Source organism: Elephas maximus, chromosome 8 (genome assembly GCF_024166365.1).
Source record: "Elephas maximus indicus isolate mEleMax1 chromosome 8, mEleMax1 primary haplotype, whole genome shotgun sequence".
NCBI classification, from domain to species: domain Eukaryota; kingdom Metazoa; phylum Chordata; class Mammalia; order Proboscidea; family Elephantidae; genus Elephas; species Elephas maximus.
In genome coordinates, this window is record NC_064826.1 from 123,957,067 (window position 1) to 123,973,018 (window position 15,952).

The window sequence follows — 15,952 nt, forward strand, 5'->3', positions numbered from 1 at the left end:
GCTCCGCTGACCTTTGAAGCTTTCATTTTATCCTGGAAACCTCTTTGCTTTTAGTCCAGTCCAATTAGGCTGACCTTCCTTGTATTGTGTGTTGTCTTTCCCTTCACCCAAAGCAGTTCTTATCTACTGATTGATCAATAAAAAACCCTCTCCCTCCCTCCCTCCCTCCCCCCTTTGTAACCACAAAAGTATGTGTTCTTCTCTGTTTTTTCTATTTCTCAAGATCTTATAATAGTGGTCTTATACAATATTTGTCCTTTTGCCTCTGACTCATTTCGCTCAGCATAATGTCTTCCAGATTCCTCCATGTTATGAAATGTTTCAGAGATTCGTCACTGTTCTTTATCAATGCGTAGTATTCCATTGTGTGAATATACCACAATTTATTTACCCATTCATCCGTTGACGGACGTCTTGGTTGCTTCCAGCTTTTTGCTATTGTAAACAGAGCTGCAATAAACATGGGTGTGCATATGTCTGTTTGTGTGAAGGCTCTTGTATCTCTAGGGTATATTCCGAGGAGTGGAATTTCTGGGTTGTATGGTAGTTCTATTTCTAACTGTTTAAGATAACGCCAGATGGATTCCCAAAGTGGTTGTACCATTTTACAATCCCACCAGCAGTGTATGAGAGTTCCAATCTCTCCGCAGCCTCTCCAACATTTATTATTTTGTGTTTTTTGGATTAATGCCAGTCTAGTTGGTGTGAGATGGAATCCCCTCGTAGTTTTAATTTGCATTTCTCTAATGGCTAATGATCGGGAGCATTTTCTCATGTATCTGTTGGATGCCTGAATATCTTCTTTAGTGAAATGTGTGTTCATATCCTTTGCCCACTTCTTGATTGGGTTGCTTGTCTTTTTGTGGTTGAGTTTTGACAGAATCATGTAGATTTTAGAGATCAGGCGCTGGTCTGAGATGTCATAGCTGAATATTCTTTCCCAGTCTGGAGGTGGTCTTTTTCCTCTTTTGGTGAAGTCTTTAGATGAGCATAGGTGTTTGATTTTTAGGAGCTCCCAGTTATCTGGTTTCTCTTCATCATTTTTGGTAATGTTTTGTATTCTGTTTATGCCCTGTATTAGGGCTCCTAGAGTTGTCCCTATTTTTTCTTCCATGATCTTTATCGTTTTAGTCTTTATGTTTAGGTCTTTGGTCCACTTGGAGTTAGTTTTTGTGCATGGTGTGAGGTATGGGTCCTGTTTCATTTTTTTGCAAATGGATATCCAGTTATACCAGCACCATTTGTTAAAAAGACTATCATTTCCCCAATTGACTGACACTGGGCCTTTGTCAAATATCAGCTGCTCATACATGGATGGATTTATATCTGGGTTCTCAATTGTGTTCCATTGGTCTATGTGCCTGTTGTTGTACCAGTACCAGGCTGTTTTGACTACTGTAGCTGTATAATAGGTTCTGAAATCAGGTAGAGTGAGGCCTCCCACTTTCTTCTTCTTTTTCAGTAATGCTTTGCTTATCCGGGGGTTCTTTCCCTTCCATATGAAATTAGTGATTTGTTTCTCTATCCCCTTAAAATATGACATTGGTATTTGGATTGGAAGTGCGTTATATGTGTAGATGGCTTTTGGTAGAATAGACATTTTTACTCTGTTAAGTCTTCCTGTCCATGAGCAGGGTATGTTTTTCCACTTAAGTATGTCCTTTTGAATTTCTTGTAGCAGAGTTTTATAGTTTTCTTTTTATAGGTCTTTTACATCCTTGGTAAGATTTATTCCTAAGTATTTTATCTTCTTGGGGGCTACTGTGAATGGTATTGATTTGGTTATTTCCTCTTCGGTGTTCTTTTTGTTGATGTAGAGGAATCCAAGTGATTTTTGTATGTTTATTTTATAACCTGAGACTCTTCCAAACTCTTCTATTAGTTTCAGTAGTTTTCTGGAGGATTCCTTAGGGTTTTCCATGTATACAATCATGTCATCTGCAAATAGTGATAGCTTTACTTCCTCCTTGCCAATCTGGATACCCTTTATTTCTTTGTCTAGCCTAATTGCCCTGGCTAGGACTTCAAGTATGATGTTGAATAAGAGCGGTGATAAAGGGCATCCTTGTCTGGTTCCCGTTCTCAAGGGAAATGCTTTCAGGTTCTTTCCATTTAGAGTGATATTGGCTGCTGGCTTTGCATAAATTGCATAGATGCCCTTTATTATGTTGAGGAATTTTCCTTCAATTCCTATTTTGGTAAGAGTTTTTATCATAAATGGGTGTTGAACTTTGTCAAATGCCTTTTCTGCATCAATTGATAAGATCATGTGGTTTTTGTCTTTTGTTTTATTTATGTGATGGATTACATTAATGGTTTTTCTGATATTAAACCAGCCTTGCATACCTGGTATAAATCCCACTTGATCAGGGTGAATTATTTTTTTGATGTGTTGTTGGATTCTATTGGCTAGAATTTTGTTGAGGATTTTTGCATCTATGTTCATGAGGGATATAGGTCTAAAATTTTCTTTTTTTGTAATGTCTTTACCTGGTTTTGGTATCAGGGAGATGGTAGCTTCATAGAATGAGTTGGGTAGTATTCCGTCTTTTTCTATGCTTTGAAATACCTTCAGTAGTAGTGGTGTTAAGTCTTCTCTGAAGGTTTGGTAGAACTCTGCAGTGAAGCCGTCCGGGCCAGGACTTTTTTTTGTTGGAAGTTTTTTGATTACCGTTTCAATCTCTTTTTTTGTAATGAGTCTATTTAGTTGTTCTACTTCTGAATGTGTTAGTTTAGGTAGGTAGTATTTTTCTAAGAATTTATCCATTTCTTCTAGGTTTTCAAATTTGTTAGACTACAATTTTTCGTAGTAATCTGAAATGATTCTTTTAATTTCATTTGGCTCTGTTGTGATGTGGTCCTTCTCGTTTCTTATTTGGGTTATTTGTTTCCTTTCCTGTTTTTCTTTAGTCAGTCTAGCCTATGGTTTATTAATTTTGTCAATTTTTTCAAAGAACCAGCTTTTGGCTTTGTTAATTTTTTCAATTGTTTTTCTGTTCTCTATTTCATTTAGTTCAGCTCTAATTTTTATTATTTGTTTTCTTCTGGTGCCTGATGGGTTCTTTCGTTGCTCACTTTCTATTTGTTCAAGTTGTAGGGACAGTTCTCTGATTTTGGCTCTTTCTTCTTTTTGTATGTGTGCATTTATCGATATAAATTGGCCTCTGAGCACTGCTTTTGCTGTGTCCCAGAGGTTTTGATAGGAAGTGTTTTCATTCCTGTTGCTTTCTAAGAATTTCCTTATTCCCTCCTTGATGTCTTCTATAACCCAGTCTTTTTTCAGGAGGGTATTGTTCATTTTACAAGTATTTGATTTCTTTTCCCTAGTTTTTCTGTTATTGATTTCTAGCTTCATTGCCTTGTGGTCTGAGAAGATGCTTTGTAATATTTTGATGTTTTGGATTCTACCAAGATTTGTTTTGTGACCTAATATGTGGTCTATTCTAGAGAATGTTCCATGTGCACTAGAAAAAAAAGTATATTTTGCAGCAGTTGGGTGGAGAGTTCTGTACAAGTCTATGAGGTCAAGTTGGTTGATTGTTGTAAGTAGGTCTTCCGTGTCTCTATTGAGCTTCTTACTGGATGTCCTGTCCTTCTCCAAAAGTGGTGTGTTGAAGTCCCCTACTATAAGTGTGGAGGTGTCTATCTCGCTTTTCAATTCTGTTAAAATTTGATTTATGTATCTTGCAGCCCTGTCATTGGGTGCGTAAATATTTAATATGGTTATATCTTCCTGATCAATTGTCCCTTTTATCATTATATAGTGTCCTTCTTTATCCTTTGTGGCGGATTTAAGTCTAAAGTGTATTTTGTCAGAAATTAATATTGCTACTCCTCTTCTTTTTTGCTTATTATTTGCTTGATATATTTTTTTCCATCCTTTGAGTTTTAGTTTGTTTGTGTCTCTAAGTCTAAGGTATGTCTCTTGTAGGTAGCATATAGATGGATTGTGTTTCTTTGTCCAGTCTGTGACTATCTGTCTCTTTATTGGTGCATTTAGTCCATTTACATTCAGCATAATTATAGATAAATAAGTTTTTAGTGCTGTCATTTTGATGCCTTTTCATGTGTGTTGTTGTCCATATCATTTTTCCACATACTTTTTTGTGCTGAGACGTTTTTCTTAGTAGATTGTGAGATCCTCATTTTCATAATGTTTAACTTTATGTTTGTTGAGTCATTACGTTTTTCTTGAGTTATGGAATTGATATTCCTTTTTGTGGTTACCTTATTATTTACCCCTATTTTTCTAAGTAAAAACCTAACTTGTATTGTTCTATATCGCCTTGTGTCACTCTCCATCTGGCAGTTCAATGCCTCCTATATTTAGTCCCTCTTTTTGATTGTTGTGATCGTTTATCTATTGATTTCCATGATTTCCTGTTATGTGTATTATTTTGTTTATTTATTTATTTTTTAGAATTAATCTTACTTTGTTTGTTTTTGTGCTTTCCCTATTTGAGTTGCGTTGATATCAGGACGTTCTGTTTTGTGACCTTGTATTGTGCTGGTACCTGATATTATTGGTCATCAGGCCAAACAATCTCCTTAAGCATTTCTTGCAGTCTTGGTTTAGTTTTTGCAAATTCTCTAAACTTGTGTTTATCTGTAAATATCTTAAATTCTCCTTCATATTTCAGAGAGAGTTTTGCTGGATATATGATCCTTGGTTGGCAGTTTTTCTCCTTCAGTGCTCTGTATACGTCATCCCATTCCCTTCTTGCTTGCATGGTTTCTGCTGAGTAGTCTGAACTTATTGATTCTCCCTTGAAGGAAACCTTTCTTTTCTCCCTGGCTGCTTTTAAAATTTTCTGTTTGTCTTTGGTTTTGGCAAGTTTGATGATAATATGTCTTGGTGTTTTTCTTTTTGGATCAATCTTAAATGGGGTTCGATGAGCATCTTGGATAGATATCCTTTCATCTTTCATGATGTCAGGGAAGTTTTGTGTCAGGAGTTCTTCAACTATTTTCTCTGTGTTTTCTGTCCCCCCTCCCTGTTCTGGGACTCCAATCACTCGCAAGTTATCCTTCTTGATAGAGTCCCACATGATTCTTAGGGTTTCTTCATTTTTTTAAATTCTTTTATCTGATTTTTTTTCAGCTATGTTGGAGTTGATTGCCTGGTCCTCCAGAAGTCCCAGTCTACATTCTAATTGCTCGAGTCTGCTCCTCTGACTTTCTATTGCATTGTCTAATTCTGTAATTTTATTGTTAATCTTTTGGATTTCTACATGCTGTCTCTCTATGGATTCTTGCAACTTATTAATTTTTCCACTATGTTCTTGAATAACCTTTTTGAGTTCTTCAACAGTTTTATCAGTGTGTTCCTTGGCTTTTTCTGCAGTTATCCTAATTTCATTTGTGATATCTTTAAGCATTCTGTAAATTAGTTTTTTATATTCTGTATCTGATAATTCCAGGATTGTATCTTCATTTGGGAAAGATTTTGATTCTTTTGTTTGGGGGGTTGGAGAAGCTGTCATGGTCTGTTTCTTTATGTGGTTTGATATGGACTGCTGTCTCTGAGCCATCACTGGGAAACTAGATTTTCCAGGTAATCAGCTAAAAAAAAAAATGCAGTCAGATCCCTATCTGAATTCTCCTTCTGGCTCAGGGTATTCGGATGTTAATGGAGCCGCCTGGGGAGGGTGAGGGAGGGATCAGAGAGCTAGGCGTGTAGCACCACAGAATATAGAGCTGATCCCGGCATTCACGCTCCACCCCCGTCCACCAGAATCCCGGCAGGAGGGCTCCCCGGATGGAACGCTGCTCTCCCCGCTCCAAGACCAGTCACTTCCTCCCGGGGATTTCTCCCTCTGGTGCACCGCACCACTCGCACGAACTGGGTGGGCGTGGCCCTCACAAACGTCTGGGCGCCTCCCCCCCCGGGGTCACTTTAGGGAAATATAGGTGATCCCCACGCTCGCGCCTTGCCCGCCTCCCGCCAAACTCCCGGGGGGATGGCTCCCTGGCTGGGACGCTGCTCTCCCTGCTCCAAGATCAGTCACTGCCTCCCAGGTGTTTCTTCCACCAGCTGCGCCGCTATGCCGCCTGCGCCAACCAGCTAGACTTCCTCCCGGGATGGGTTCGGGGAGGGGTAGGGCTGGGCCCCTTGTCTGTGCCGTCTGCCCCGCTGGGCTCTGCCCCAGCCCGGGCTCCGAAAGTCACCTGCCTGTACACTGGCTCTTAGTTCTGAAAACGATCACTGTCTGCCCGTATTTGTTCGTTCTCCGTCTCTAAGTCTGTGTTTGTTGTTCAGAGTTCGTAGATTGTTATATATGTGATCGATTCTCTTGTTTTTCCAAGTCTTTGTTGCAAGAGGGATCCGCGGTAGCGTCCACCTAGTCCGCCATCTTGGCCCCGCCCTCAATGCTCTTTTTAAAACATCATGTTTGGAACCCTCATCCAGTGCTGTTGAATGGTACAGCCACTGTGGAAGACAGCTTGGTGCTTCCTCAAAGAGTTGAACATAGAACTACCATATGACCCAGGAATCACAATCCTACGTATGTGCCCAGAAGAAGTGAAAGACGGAATGCCAACAGAAACCTGTACACCAGGGTTCATTGCAACGCTTTTCACTATAGCCAAAAGGTGGAAACAACCCAAATGCCCAACCACAATCGAATGGGTAGACAAAATGTGATACATAAATACAATGAAGTGGTACTCAGCCATAAAGACTAATATGAACTCTGATGCATGCCACAACATGGGTGCACCTTGAAAACATGATGCTGAGTGAGGTAAGTCAGTTGCAAAAGGACAAAGTCTGTATGAGCTCACTTACATGAGATAGAAAAATGTGTAGAAACAAAAGTTATCAGTGTTACCAGGGGTGGGAGGGAGGGGAAAACGGAGTATTTTTGCTTAGGAGGCATTGAGTTTATGTTAATGGTGGTGGAATCATTTGGAGAAGGATAGCCAGAACTGCTACACAATTTTAAGAATGCAAACAATGTCACTGAATTATACATGTAGAAATAGTTAAAACAACAACAACAAATTACCTTATTAATGATAACATAATATTCCATCATCTAATATTTTATTTACCTAGTTCTCACTTGTTGATTGTTTAGATTGCTTCCAATCCCTGGCTAGTTTAAATTGTGTTGCTCTGAAAATCTTTGTACATATACCTTTTGAGAAACTCAGTAATTCCTCAGGCTATATCCCTGGCGTGGGGGGAGGAGTGGTGCAGAATATTGCATATGTACATTTTAAAAGCATCCAGCTCTCCCCTCTCCCTACCAAATCTCCAGCCCAGAAGTATCCTGCCAGCCCAGGCTCCTATCAGCAGACTGTAAAATTGTCCTATAAAAGCGACCTTCTTTCCACAGGTGGTCTGAGTTTTAGTGTTGCAGTTTGTAATGTGCACAGTGCATAATACAGGCATCACTGTAGCCAGGGTTCAGGCTGCCTGTGGCAAAGTGGTGCATTCTATTAACACGACTATAGGAGCTAAGGCTCGGAGTGCTTCAGAAGGCCAGCCTCAGCATTGTTGGGGTGCAGGGTGGAAGCAAGCGGGGGTACTGAGCAAGCACCGTGGACAGTGAATGCATTGGAGAGTGGGCTGGCTTTCCCAGGAGTCCCAGGTATGCTAACAACCGCATCTAGAGGCCAAGCAGGCCCCATGTTCTCCTGCTACGGGTTTTCTGGCAGTTCAGCAAACCACCTCTGTTTGCACAGCTGGGGAGAGAGGGTCTGCCATTCACGTTGTTCTGTCACTAGCAGTGCCCCCTGAGAAAGGCCCCAAGGGCACAATCACCAGAGCATTTCCTCCACAGATCCAGGTGAGGAAGAGGGGAGAACACAGGCTTCCCTGGAGCCAGGCAGACCTCCACCATTCTCTCTTTGGGCAGGTGCGGACCAAGCCTTTTTGTGTTTCTGAGCCTCAGCTCCTTCATATGGAAAAGGGGATAAAGGTTGTGTCCTTCAGAATTATTCCATGGATGAAAAAAAAAATCAAGGTTTCTGAAGACCCTGACACTTGCAGGTGTTCGGCTTATGATTGCATTCAGGTGTGATGTCTGCAACACAGGTGCTCTTTTGGGGGAACACACTGTGGCGGCAGCCCTTATTCAAAAGCAGTTAGGTTGGAAAAGAAGAGCATAGGGAGGTTCCTTGCCTCAAAGGCTGATGTCTCTGAAAGTTTGTACTCCGAGTGGTTTCCACTGGAAGAACCACGGGGCAAGGAGAGGAGCTGTGATCTCACTTTATTGCCAGCACAGAGCAGTGCAGAGGGAGCCGTCCAGTGTGCCCCATCACTCCTGCTGTGTTTATGGTGGCCAGCCCTCCCCCAGTAATAGAGGAAGATCGTGTTGCCCCAAATATAGGTAGGCTACTCCAAGACAGGGGCCAGACATTCCCGGGCCCCAATCCCCTTCTCTTTGCAAAACTCCAGTGTGCCAGGGAGTAGAGAGGTAGTGGTTATCAGGGATGGGTTAGATATGCTTGTGCTAAGACGCTTGCTGGGAGAAAGTCTACCTTCTGTTGTCCTGGCATCCTGGGCACAGATGCTCATATGCCCTTGACTGAACACAGTGTTTCCTCCTTTCCCTGAAGTCGTCTCGCATCTATCCTTTTCATGTCCAGACCAAGCACGATTTCCCCCCAGGGAAGAGGACAATGAAATGCAGCAGGGTGTTTAGCTGCAGGCCGGGGGTGTAAGGAAGACTGCCCCAAGGGCTTGGGTGCTCAATGGGGGAAGTTTGCCAACTCCATCAGGCTGTTGGCCTTTCTGTCAACGGACAAGAGCACCAGTCCAGGAGGGCCAGGGGCGTGCGGGGGTGCAGATTGGATTTTGTGCCTATGCCGTGTATGATAGCATGGACTGTGTAGGGAGATTAAAGAAACGTTTTAATAAAAATTTCCTAGGAGCCATCACTAATCTTGCCCCCTTACGTAACAATCCTGTCAACCTTTGGCATACTGCATTTTGCATGTATGCAGAACAGTGCCTCCATCATATTGTTTTCTGCTGCTTTCATTTATGTATATATGTACCCATATATGTATATAACTGTTTCTGCGTAGCCTTTATAGTTACTGTCTGTTGCATAAAACCCATCACATTGGTGTACCATAATTAATAAATTATTTCCCTAATATTGGATATTTAAACTGTTTCAATTTTTACTTTATATTAAACCTAGATTTAAAATATTTGTCTTACCATTTAGATACATTTGGATTACTTTCCAGGTTAAACTTCCAATGTCCTAGAGTAAATGATATTAGCATTTTAAAATGTTCACGTTATTATTTTCTCATTACTTCCCAAAGGCTTGTGTTATTCTGTGATGTCAATAGCCATGAAGGACTCTGCCCATTTTGCCACAAGCTCACAAACAGCAGATTTTATCCATTAAAACAAAACACTGTAGAAGTGTTCAAATTATATTTCTAGCTTATATCAGCTTTTGGACTTCTGCTTGCTTAGTTAGTCTGCAAATGTCATCAACAGCTCCTGGACGAAAACTGTGGTGGAATCCCAGGTTCCCGGACCTAGTCCTGCAGGGCTCTCTGGAGGCAAAAGGAGCTGGGGACTTGGCTGATTTCTGTCTGCCTCAGGCTCTGCATAGAGCCCAGTGCTTGGGGAAGGCTTGGCTGTTTCAATGGGCCCTGGCTCCTGCCACATTCCCAGTCCTTGTACGTGGTAGGGCAGTGATTGAAATTTCAGAGTACATTTGATGTTATAAATGAGCCAGTCTGTCACAGATAATTTAAAGAGGTAAAATATATGGTGTTTGTTGTTTTGGTCCTGCTTCATGTTTTTATTGTTATTAAGGTATAGATAATACAACATTTGCCGATTCACCACTCTTCACATACACAATTCAGTTACACCAATTACATCCACCGTACTGTGCAACCGTCGCCCATACCTATTGCCAGATTTTCTACCACCATGAACAGAAACTCATCGCTTCCTGGATAAGGATAAGCCCTTTACCTCCTCCCTCCTGCCCCAGTATCCAAACTCTGATCTCTATACATTTGCCTATTCTACCAAAAAAAAAAAAAAAGTCCAGTCAATTCTGACTCGTGGGGATCCTATAGGACAGTTGGACTGCCCCATAGGGTTTCCAAGGACCAGGTGGTGGATTCGAACTGCCAACCTTTTGGTTAGCAGCCTGAGCTCTTAACTACTGTGCCACCAGGGCTGTAGGTATTTCATACTAGTGAGATCATACAATATTTATCCTTTTGTCATTGACTTATTTCACTCAACGTGATATTTTTAAGGTTTATCTACGTTTTGACATGTGTTAGAACTTCATATCTCCTTAAGGCTGGATAATACTCTATTATATGTATATATCACGTTTTGTTTATCTGTTCATTTATGGGTAGACATTTGAGTTGTTTACACCTTTTGGTTATTGTGAACAGTGCTACAGTGAACACTGGTGTACATGTGCCTGTTTGCGTTGCTGCTTTCAAGTCTCCTGGGTACATACTTAGGACTCGGAGTCCTAGGTCAGATGGTAGTTCTGTTTAACTTTTTGAGGAACCACTAAAGTGTTTTCACAGTGGCTGTGTTATTTTGCAGTCCCACTAGCAACGGGTGAGGGTTCTGATTTCTATACATCCTCTCCAACATTTGATATTTTCTGTTTCTTTGATGTTAGCATCCTAGTGGGGATGAAGTGGTATCTCATTGTAGTTTTGATTTGCATCTCCCTAGTGGTTAATGGCTGGAGCCCTGGTGGCATAATGGTTAAGAGATCAGCTGGTAACCAAAAGGTTGGCAGTTTGAATCCACCAGCTGCCCCTTGGAAACCCTATAGGGCAGTTCTACTCCTATAGGGTCACTGTGAATCAGAATTGATTCAAAGGCAACTTTTTTTTGAGTGGCTAATGGGGAGCTCTGATGGTGCCAGGGGTTAAGAGTTCAGGCTGATGACATTGAGCATCTTTTCGTGTGCTTGTTGGACATTTGTATATCCTCTTCGTGAAAAGTCTACTCAGTACTTTGCCCATTTTTTTTTTTTTTTAATTTTTTTGTCTTTTTCTTTCTAAGTTGTAGGAGTTCTAAATGTTCTGGCTATTAAACCCTCACCTGATATATGTTTCCCTAGAATTTTCTCTCAGTGTGTAGATATTATTTTTGTCTAGTTAATAAAGCCCTTTGATGTGCAGATGTTTTTCATTTTTTTGAGATCCCATTTATCTATTTTGTCTTTTGTTGCTTATGCTTTTGGTGTCAAATCTAAGGATCTACTACTGTTGAAGACTAGGTCCTGAAGCATTACCCTATGTTTTCTCCTAAGAATTTTATTGTTTTAGGTCATACATTTAGGCATTTGATCCATTACGTGTTAGTTTTTATATACGGTGTGAGGTATGGGTCTAACTTCACTCTTTCGTATGTGGAAATCCAGATGCCCCAGCACCATTTATTAAAGAGACTATTACTTACCCTGGTGCCGTAGTGGTTAAGTGCTATAGCTGCTAACCAAGGGGTCGGCAGTTCGAATCTGCCAGGCGCTCCTTGGAAACTCTATGGGGCAGTTCTACTCTGTCCTATAGGGTCGCTCTGAGTTGGAATTGACTCAACAGCACTGGGTTTATTATTTACCTATTGGATGGATTTAGCACCCTTGTCAAATATTAATTAACCACATCAATCTGTGGCATCTCTTGTGTCTTTTAGGTATTACAAAATAAATCTCATCCTTCCATTTGTAAATATCTCTCTGCCTATAGTGCCTTCTCTCAAATATGGTCCTCCCTAGCTCTCCACTACCACCTGGGAAGTGGGGAAAGGACAGCACCAGGAAGCACAATGAAGAATGAGCTGATATGGAAAGCAAGGGGCAACAATAGCAAACTCTAAAGATACATTGTGTCTCCTGACCAGGATACCAGGGTGCCTGCAGGAAGGGGGCTGTGTTCACCCTTCTCTCACTGTGGGTGCCAGCCAGTGGCACACAGTGGGGAAGAGGTCAAGAGGATGCTAGATTCCTGACTATACTCTGTCTTCCCAAGAGACAGGAAAAAAAAAAATCGACACAAAGGAGCAACTGGTATCAATAGGAAATGACAGGTGTCTCAAATTGTGAGATGTCTCTGAAATGGAGCTGTGGGGATGGAAAATGGAGGAGGAATAGAAATGCTCTCACAGTGAAGCTGGGGAATAGATAAGAAGCTTGGCTTAAACAGAGTCTGTGACACACCAGGAGACTAGGAGGTGGGACATCTGCAACATCCAGAAAGTTTTCCTGGAAACCAATGGGCTTTTGAAGTCTAGGGGAGTTCTTCGTGTTGCATTTAACTCAGCGGTGGGGCTTTGAAATAGAGAGGGGGGTCTCTGAAGCTCTGGGATGCTGAGGAAGTGAGGATGGTGTTGGGAGTGGAGAGTACCTCCTAAGCGTAAGGCCAGATGTGCTTGCGTGGACACCAGCTCATCCAAGGTCAGGTGGAATCTGCTCTGTCCTGCTGCAGCGGGAGATGTAGATTCCATTCGCATCAGTCTTCAGGTCCTCCTGACTCCAACTCTGGAAGATGGGCTAGGGGTCCAGCCACATCTTCCTCAAGCATATGTACAGAAATATCGGAATAAATGCCTCCCCTTCTTTCAAATAGGGAGATAAAATGTCTGGGGCCATGCAGCAGGTCAAGAAAGAGAATTTCTTTTTGTCCCTTCTATTTTGCTGCTTAGAAGCACAGGAAATCTGAGGACAGAGAAATTTCCAGAAACTTCCCTCCTGTATGTTTCCTGCCTTCTCAGCTCAGGCCAGCAGTGCTATAAACGTAGCTGTGCTCACTAGTCCCCAAGCCCAAACAGAAGCCACAAGTGCCTGGGCTTAAAAGAATCCAAGAATGTCCAAGCTGGCCTTAGATAGCATCAGTTTCCACTTGATCAGAGCTAGCTCATTTTTTTCTTTTTCCTGTATATCACCTGAAAGGTAGAAATGAACCCGATCTTAATTGTTTCTTTAACACAACATGCCCTTTAGAAATTGTAAGAATAACGTCTGGTTGTCATGCCGAATTGCGAGCATAGGTGTGAAATGATCCAAAATCTAAGTAAAGCCAAATATTAGGTCATAAGTCAACATTTTGATGAGGAACTGGTTTACTAAGAGGTTGAAAATTTCTGTCTTTTAGTGAGAAAGCTTGATTGCCAGAGAGGGAAATTTTTTTTGAAGACCGTTACCTTCCCATGTGGAGGGAGAGAGATTTGTGTAATTTTGCAACCTGGGTCAAAGTCCTTAAATAAATAAATAATAAATAACAGCCTTGCCATGGAGTTGATTCCAGCTCATAGATTGGCTGAGGAATGAGGCTTTGGTGTAATACCTGGATGGTTCCCTGAGGTAAAAGTCCATGGGTAACACTGGTGTGTCATTTGTTACAAGGTCATTGGGTAAATTGTGTGAATGCCGGGGAGCAGGCTGTAGGTTAAGTTAAGGCCATTGAGTGGAGCCCTTTCTCACATTCACCCATAGCAGAGCTCGATCAAGTTCTAAGTAGAAATACTAAGTGAATGAAGTTTATCTCAGTGTTATCCTCCCCATCCCCTTGGCACAGTTCTTCAGGGTAGCCCTCTCCCTCACCTTTATATTATGCTCTCACTATGTCTTTGACTTGAAAAGTACCCTTCCCTACATCAACCACTTGGGGTTGGACTTTCTGCAATCTCGAAGGGCGGGCTGGCCAATGTGAGCAATGGATCCAGGGTCTATGATGAGAAGGCTCATCTTGGAGCAGCCTCCAGCTCTCCTTTCTGTCTTTTTCTGGTCGAATGAGCCAGAATCTACTGGAGACAGTGCCTCGTCCTTTTATGTCTAAGCAAATGAGTGGCTTCCATCAGTGGTAGGATTGCAGGGCAGACAATAAGGGGAGAGTTTGCTGTCACTGGCTGATGGGCTGGAGGACAATTTAGGACGGGCCCTTCACATCCCACCATCTAGATGCCTCACCACTCAAAACTAATGCAACAGGCCAGCTAGGTGACCCTACGTGATTTTGATCTTTCAGGCGAAGAAGGGGAACTATGCCTTCCTGTGGGATGTGGCCGTGGTGGAGTACGCGGCCCTGACAGACGACGACTGCTCTGTGACCGTCATTGGCAACAGCATCAGCAGCAAGGGCTATGGCATCGCCCTGCAGCATGGCAGCCCCTACAGGGACCTCTTCTCTCAGAGGTAGGCAAGCCATACCACAACGCCAGAAGCCTTTGTGCCGGGGGGTGGAGAATGACCTTCTCTTAGAGATGAGAGCCGGCAAAACTCATTTCTTCATCATATTTTCCTAACATCCACGTGCCAGCCCTTTCTCCACCCCCACCCCAGCTAGGCCCTGTGCTAGACACTGGGATAAAAAGAGAACATGTGGTCCCTATAGGGTCGCTATGAGTTGGAATCGACTCAACGGCAATGGGCTTGGGGCTTGCTGGACCCTTTCTGTGAAGGTGTTTAGTTCAGGTGGATGCTGTGATGTGAATATGCAAGGCTATCACAGATAATAATGGGGGAAGGGCAGAGGAGGGCACCTGACCTGACAGGGGAGACCAGAGGGAACTTCCTGGAGGAGGTGACACCTGAGCCTAAAGGATGAGTAGGCTTTAGCCAGATAGTCCCATTAATTCTAGATTAAGTAAATAATTAATAGGCTCTGTCTGGCAAGGTCCTAACAACCAATTTTAAAGATAAATGTATCTTCAAAGTGGAAATAGTCAATGTGGAGACTTGAAAAAAAGTGAATCAGAGGGGCAGAATATCTCGTGATCATGGGGACATGGTTGGGGAAGGGGTGCTGACTGAGCCAGGAGCTTCCTGGCTAACAGGGCTGCTCTCTGCTGGGGCTGGGAGGGGGCCTGGCCCTGCACTGCTGACAACAAACAGTCCCTTGTTCCTGCCTTCTCGCCATCCTCCCCAGGTGGGAATCCAGATTCCCAAGAATCTTCTGCGAATTAATTCAGCCTTCTGGTGACTTTATACTAGCAACTGGCAGGGGTGTTGGGGGGAAGGAAGAGACTGCAGGGACAAGAGTGTTCTAACCAGAACCAAGCCACAGGACACCCTCCTCCAGAAATGAGTACTGTGTGTTCGGTTTGCACTTGTCAGTTTAACTTCCCATGTGAGCTGCTGGTGCATGTCTATGCATGGAGCCAGAGCTTCTCTGGGCCCTTGGACATAACCAAATCTTTGGGTGCTTTGTTGGGATACCTGGCCAGCCTCCTTGAGAAAAATATCCAGTCATTATCCCACCTCATTTTCTCCCTGGGAAGCTAACCTTTGTCCTGGGTTAGTAGGCTTGGTGTTAGCATGAGAAGGAGGAAGGGAAGGGAACTTGCAAGATTAGGAGCCCTCTCCCAGGTAGTAGCCATCCTGCCATCAGGTGTTCTGGTCTCCCCGTGGGTGCCCAAAACCTGGACCCCGCTCACACGTTTGCAAGGTGGCATCCATAGTGGGGTGAAGTGTGTCGCTACAGAGCCCAGGAGGAACCCTCAGAACAGGCTCTGCTGCTTCAGTCCCCTCAAATCCAAAATGTGGCATCCACGTGAAAAGTTGGCATGGTGCCCAGGCCTGGGCTGTGGATTCCAGAACTGAGGAAAGTCAGTTTGGATATGTAGGAGTCATAGAGATCACCTGAAGCTTAACCTGCCGATGTTCAGAGACAGTACCTTGTACCCCAGGAGTGCTCAGCCAGCTACAGACGGAGTTGGGAAGAGAACCCAGGTCCCCTGACCCCTGCGCTGTGTCCACGCTGGATCACCATGTCCTACATCTGCCCTCTTCCGTCCCCCAGATGTCCAGACCCAGCTGCTGTTCTGACCACAAGCCCCACCAGGGAGGAGCCACGGAGGCAGGGCTGCAGCCAGTCCATGCAGAGACTTGTTTGCAAAAGGGGAAAGGGATAGAACTAATTAAGTTAAATGAGGCTTTCAGATTTTCTCTCAGATTTAATCAAATCTGCCTTCAGTGCCTCCCTCTGC

General features: G+C 43.1%; 1 protein-coding gene across 1 annotated transcript in view; it reads left to right on the plus strand.

Moving 5' to 3' along the window:
- GRID1 (glutamate ionotropic receptor delta type subunit 1) overlaps positions 1–15,952 on the plus strand; it is a 984,507-nt gene that overhangs the window by 952,050 nt on the left and 16,505 nt on the right. Inside the window, exon 14 of the mRNA XM_049894341.1 lies at positions 13,993–14,159. Within this exon, the coding sequence (XP_049750298.1) occupies positions 13,993–14,159 (167 nt within the window). The remainder of the gene's footprint in view (positions 1–13,992; positions 14,160–15,952) is intronic.